General features: G+C 47.6%; 1 protein-coding gene across 1 annotated transcript; it reads left to right on the forward strand.

Annotated features, from left to right (window-relative positions):
* The first annotated feature begins 4101 nt into the window (after positions 1-4101).
* LOC123159852 (E3 ubiquitin-protein ligase BOI-like) lies at positions 4102-5513 on the forward strand. Its single transcript, XM_044577667.1, has 2 exons — positions 4102-4631; positions 4707-5513. Exons 1-2 carry the CDS (start codon positions 4230-4232, stop codon positions 5241-5243), a joined length of 939 nt encoding a protein of 312 aa, XP_044433602.1. The 5' UTR covers positions 4102-4229; the 3' UTR covers positions 5244-5513.
* Positions 5514-6052: the final 539 nt, after the last annotated feature.

A 6052-nucleotide genomic window follows, 5' to 3' on the forward strand; every position in this document is an offset into this window, starting at 1 on the left:
CTACTTTCAAGCAACAAATAAATAGAAAAGCACAAAATAATATTTAGGGTCCTTTAAGTTTCCTTTTTATATACTAAGTGCATCTTAAAGTGTTACTATAAGGCTCTCGTAAAGGTCTAGATCATGTGGTCCACACGCTATTTGCCATGCAGACCCCTAAATGTCCGCGGACAACTTTGCATGTCCATCCCCCCTCCCCCCAATTTTTTTTGGAACCAACCGTGGGGATTTGCAAGAATCCAGACACCATGCGGACGTCCTCTTGGCCCACTGTCAGTTGGATATATGTCCTCACAACTCATGTGCCTTGTCCTTTAGGTCCGTCTGACCCACCTATGTTGTCCGGATTTGATATCTATTTGAGGGACATGGTTGGATGATCGGCTCTTGTATGTTGTCTGAAGACGAGTCCGGACGTGGTCCGCGGATGAATATTGTGTCCATTTGAGGGACAGTGTTGGAAATGCCCTAAGAGCATCTACAATCGGACTGGGCAAATCCGCCCCCTAAACGGCCACTGGCACATCCGGGCGCATCTCCAGACAGCTCCGGGCGGCTCCTCATTTTGTCGTCCTAGACAACTACACCCCTCATATTCAACTCCTTAGATCTAGGCAAATTCATACACGTCCATCATATAGCACGAATTCACCGCCAATCGTCCAACCGAACGGACTCGGCCGCATTTGGGGCGGTTGCCACCTTCCTTCTCTCGCTGTACTTCCTTCGCAACTCCATCCGGGCAACGTTCTCCGTGTTGCAAACCCCACGGACGACGCCAAGACAATATCCATGCCGGTTGTGCGGGACGGGGTACTCAGCAATTACAAACGACCCGGACTTGGGCAGCAGCTCGGATGTTTGCAGTGTCGCGGACGGGCAGCAACGGTGGATCACGACCATGACTTGGGCATGGGAACTGAAGGACAAACATGTTAATTTTGGTGGATAGGTCAATTTGAAAGGATTTGACAATGGTTCGGTCTGTTGGATCTGGCATGACGGACGTGTCCGGTCACGCCCGAGCCTCCCGGCTCCACTCCATGTATGGAGTTGGTTTGGACGGCGCCTAACAAACCGAACATACAACGCCGGTTTGAGGGGGCGATTGGGTCGCATGTTGGACCAGTCACCGACCGGACAGTCGACCAGACGTATAGAAGGTTTTGGACCCTGATAATGCGTGACGGTTCTGTCTGGGAGAGTCCCGGATCAAACGAAAAGGTTCGGCAGGGAGGAGCAATCGAACGAACGATTTTGTTGTACCATGTGGTGGAATGCCAGCCCGAACACTTTCGGCCCCTTCCCTCAGCACATGTCGAAAGGGCCTAACAGAAGGCCCATATTTATAAACAAAAAAACAGGCCTTAAGAAAACAAAAAAATGTTGATTCCTTTACAATAAAAAACACAAAAATTCCTGCTACATGAGAATATAAAGAACCAGTTAGTGGGTGTGTCTTTGAACAAAAAATTTAATGAAAAGTTTCAAATTTTCCAATGTCGAAAAAAATAACATTTGTCGTGGTCCGAGAATAAAGTAGCGCAAGGTACAAAAAATACAAATTTGACATGCTTAAAAACTAAAACCTTCCATGATGTTTTAATTAAAATTGCCATGCTTTTTATGGAATTTGCAAAGAAAAAATTATACAGGAAAAATTGCCCTGGTGTTTTAATTACATGCAACCAGAAAAAGTAAAAACATGGAGAAATTGCCATGACAAAAATTTAAAATTGACCATGGTAAACTCGATAAACTTGTGATAAAACATAACATAAGTTTGCCATGGCGAAAAAATAGAAAAACAATATACACATGAGAAAATTGCCATGATAGTAAACAAGGAAACAAACAAAGTTAAAGTCGTTGCCACGGGCCATGTAACTTTTGTGGAAAAATAGAAAAACAATATATAATACTGTTCATCACCCAGGTTGCAGAATAAGTTATTCTTCACCCGAGGTAATCTTATGATCTCTTCATAAATAAATTACGTTTGGAATACAAATAGTTACATTCATATTGATTCACTACGTAAAATTTGGTATAAGAAAATAAAAAATAGGTTATAAGACCAGAAATATCGCATTTTATGTATGTTTTTACGTGTGTAACTTTATGTAACATAAAATATATTTTACGGCGAGTATATATTTTCTTGCGTTCTCCTTTTACGTATGAAATAAGACAAAATTTATGAAACCTAAAGATACGGTGCATTGACGTCAAAATAGAGAGGGGTGAAGAATAACTATTCCTCACCCAGGGTGACGAATAGCGTGACCATATATATACGCATATTTGTTCCCTACTTTATCGTTCACTTCCAGTACGCACTACTCTCCAAATATAGCGGTTAGCTATTTTGTTCGGTCGTTTGTTATTGTTTTCCAAAGATACGCGTATATTGTTCCCCACTTTATCGTTCACTTCCAGTACGCACTACTCCCAAATATAGCGGTTAGCTAATTTGTTCGGTCGTTTGTTATTGTTTTCCAAAGATACGCATATATTTAGCCGTATATTATTACTCGTTTTTTTTCCAGTGATGATACGTGTGTGGATTTGCACAGCTTTTGTACTTTTTTTTTTGCGAACAAACCTATGGTTGGATGGTTAGAGGGACAGTGATATCTTTTAGCGATGTGTTTTCAGTGGGAGAAGACGTTTTCATCGACGACGAGGCGCCTACAATGAATTCGTAAATCTTAAAATGATATGCCGGCTCAGTCTCTCGAAGATGCTCATAGGGGTAGGGTGTGCGTGTGGGTGTTCATAGGGGTGAGTGTATGTATTTATATATATATGAGCAATTGCGTCTCTACTGTGTTAAAGAAAAACTTTTGTACTCTTTTTTTTTGCGGGTGAGCACATCTTTTGTACAACTGTACAAGTCATGTGCTTGAGCTGGCTACGTGCGTCTCTATTTTGGCGCCGACGTGATTATCTGTATCCCACAATTAAAAGACGACCCACGCTCTACTTTGGTAGATATTTTTTTTGGAAATCAAATTAAATTAAAAGCTGGCGGTGGTTTCGTCCAAATAATTAAACGTCGGGATCGATCGGCCGGATTTGCACCAAAGTACAGGCAAGAACGAATGAATGAATGAATGGTCGATCTGTACGTTCTCACCAAAATCAATTAGTACTAGCTCATTCATTTCCTTCCTAATTCTGAGCCCGCATCTCTGCCTCTGCCTCAACGCTTTAACTTACTCCCTTATTATTTTCCTATGTATATACAGCTAGCCAGCCAAAAAACGCCTAATATCTCAGGTAGCACATTAAAGTACGTACATTGATTCTGAGCGTAGTGCATGCAGATGCAGCGCATGAGAGCGTTGTACGTAACGCGCCAAGCGCATGCAGTTTCCTTCTTGCCCGAGTTGCCCTTCACTAACCACGGCTTTCGATTCCTGATCTTTACCAAGTCCACAGACCAGGGCGCGTAATTTGTTTTTGCGTTGTTTCCTTGCACCCCAAGATTCGTGCAGAGATCAACGCCTCAACGATGCCTGCTGATTTGGCGCCACAACATATACCACTAACTTAAACGACGATATACATACAGTATATGGATGGAATTCGTCTGGAACGGAAGCCAGCAATTTCGGTGCAGAAAGGTAATATAACACGGCGAATTCGTGGTTTCCACTCGAAATTTAGGGAGAGATTGAAACGGACGCCATAAATAAAAGGAAAAATCCCTCCTGAAAAGGAGAAGGATTAACTATCGAGGGCCGGTCAATCTCATCGTCAGTTGCTTTCTCACTCAGGCCAGGGCCAGGGGCGGGGGGATGAGACTTGCCTGCTCCCTTTCTATGCTCCCATCCGTGCTTCCGCGTACGTGGCTTGATTTGAATGGATAAGACCCGGCCCCACCCCCTGAAAATCAGGGGGGGAGATGATTAGATTAGAAAGAAAAAAGTGAAAAGGGCAGCTGTAGGATGAAGTGGGAGCACGGATGGGAGCATGGGAAAGGAGCAGGCAAGCCGGATCCGGGGCGGGGGACGTGGACGCCAACGAAAACCCGGTCACGCACCATAAATACGCGGCTGCCTGCCATCTACGGACCTCCTTTCTTTGCCACCCTACCTCCCTGCCCGTCCGGCCGATCAATGACCGCACCTCCCACCACATCTGACTAACTCCGGGGACGCATCGCCTTGGCTTGGCAGTATATATAGGAGCTAGCGGACGACGCGCGCGCCCCATCAATCGCCATGGCCTCGGTGGACCTGCAACGCCTGCGCCACATGTTACTCACCACCGGCGCCGGCGGCGGTCACCACCAGCTCGCCTCCGCCGCTTCTATGCCGGCCAGTGGGCCTTGTTATGTCGCTGCAGCGCCGAGCCAGCGGGGGCACCAGCCGTACGCGGACCTCTTCACGCTGCCGCTGCCACGGCCGCCCAGGACGTCGGCGGCCGCGGAGCAGTATTCGGAGTTCTTGGCGATGGCTGCAGCTGATCTGGCGAAGAAGGGCGTCAGCCACGACGGTGCTCAGGAAATGATAACTAAGAAGCGGAGGCGCGACGAGCAGTCGTCGATGCTTGGCGCGGCCGACGTTCTTGCGGCCCACGCGCTACAGCAGATCACGGACGTCGACAGCATCCTGCTCAAACATGTAAGTCCCATGATCAAATCGCCGCCACCGATCGATACTTTGCGTTTCAGGCTTTAACCGTGGTCGATGATGCAGGCGAGAAAGATGTGGACTACTTTGGCGGAGCAGAGGCAGAGCCAGACGAGGCTTATCGTCTCGGCCGTGGAGGCCAGGGCGGCGAAGCGGCTCAAGGCCAAGGACGAGGAGATTGAGCGGACCAGGACCATGAACTGGGCGCTCGAGGAGCGCCTTAGGAACCTCTTCATGGAGGCTCAGATGTGGCGCGACGTCGCGCAGTCCAACGAGGCCACGGCCAACGTGCTCCGCGGCGACCTTCAGCGGGCGCTCGACGCCCAGGCGGTCCGTGGCGGTCAGGAGAACGACGCCGAGTCGTGCTGCTGGGGGGAGAACCAGGTGCCCCTCTGCGCGGAGGAGGAGGTGGGCACGCCGGTAGTGGATGAGCGTCACGCGACAGGAGCAGGAAGGTGCAAGGGGTGCCGCGAGGGCGCGGCTGTTGTGCTGCTGCTGCCGTGCCGGCACCTCTGCGTGTGCGCGCCGTGCGCGGCCGCGGCGCAGGTGTGCCCGGTGTGCGGAAGCGCCAAGAATGGCAGCATCTGCGCCAACTTTTCGTGATGCGGGAGGAATAGTTTTAGAGTCGACGTTTTGTTTCCTTCTGAAACTTTACTACAGTCGACTTTAGTTTTGTTTTCTTCGCTTTTTTGTTCTTGTTGACGGGGCTGATAGGGCAATGGTTGGATGACATAGATATGAGAGGAGGAGTTTCCCTTCTTTTGTTCAATTTAGCTTTTTGCTCGGGCTGTTGGATCAATTGTTCAACAAGAAGAAAAACAATTCGTAGTATTGCAAGATGTATGCTTCAAATTAAATACATAGGTTAGAAAATTGAACAATATATATGGGTTGTGTGCAAGGATTTGCGGCGACGACTTAGGTGAGCACGGTGGAAGATGGTGGAGATAGTGTAAACATACGCATGGAGACATTAGCGACAAGGAGATGACATCAACGACTATAGCGGGGATGTTGGGGGGGGGGGGGGGGGGGGGTATGAGGTCAAGAAGGATACAGGAAGTGCGCTGACAACGCTTCTGAAAATGGATGACTAGGCTTACGCTTTAGAGATCTACACAACAGGGAAGCGGGTTGAAGATAGGAAACCGATTCAGATCCAGCGGTCCAAAGATTGACTTGAATTGAAGGAAAACTTTCTTCACTGCCAAAAGGTTGGCTCCCTTAGGGCATGTACAATAGTGCTAGCTTATGAGTGCCATGTAGGATAAATAATGAGGTGGAGGAGAGAGAACTAATAAGAAAAGGCTTGTCTTCTCTTATTTAAGATAAGACAAGAGATGATATCTTAGCACAATATGTGTCACCACATTTTTAGGAATAACTAGTTATGAAGATAAGGCTAAGAAATG

This window comes from Triticum aestivum, chromosome 7B (assembly GCF_018294505.1).
Source record: "Triticum aestivum cultivar Chinese Spring chromosome 7B, IWGSC CS RefSeq v2.1, whole genome shotgun sequence".
In the NCBI taxonomy this organism is placed as follows: Eukaryota; Viridiplantae; Streptophyta; class Magnoliopsida; order Poales; family Poaceae; genus Triticum; species Triticum aestivum.

What these genes read in the sequence shown, in the direction of transcription:
- LOC123159852 (XM_044577667.1), top strand. Translation starts at nt 4,230, where the DNA reads ATGGCCTCGGTGGACCTGCAACGCCTGCGCCACATGTTACTCACCACC. An exon ending in ACAGCATCCTGCTCAAACAT is followed by an intron (nt 4,632 to 4,706) that starts GTAAGTCCCATG and finishes TCGATGATGCAG; the next exon opens with GCGAGAAAGATGTGGACTAC.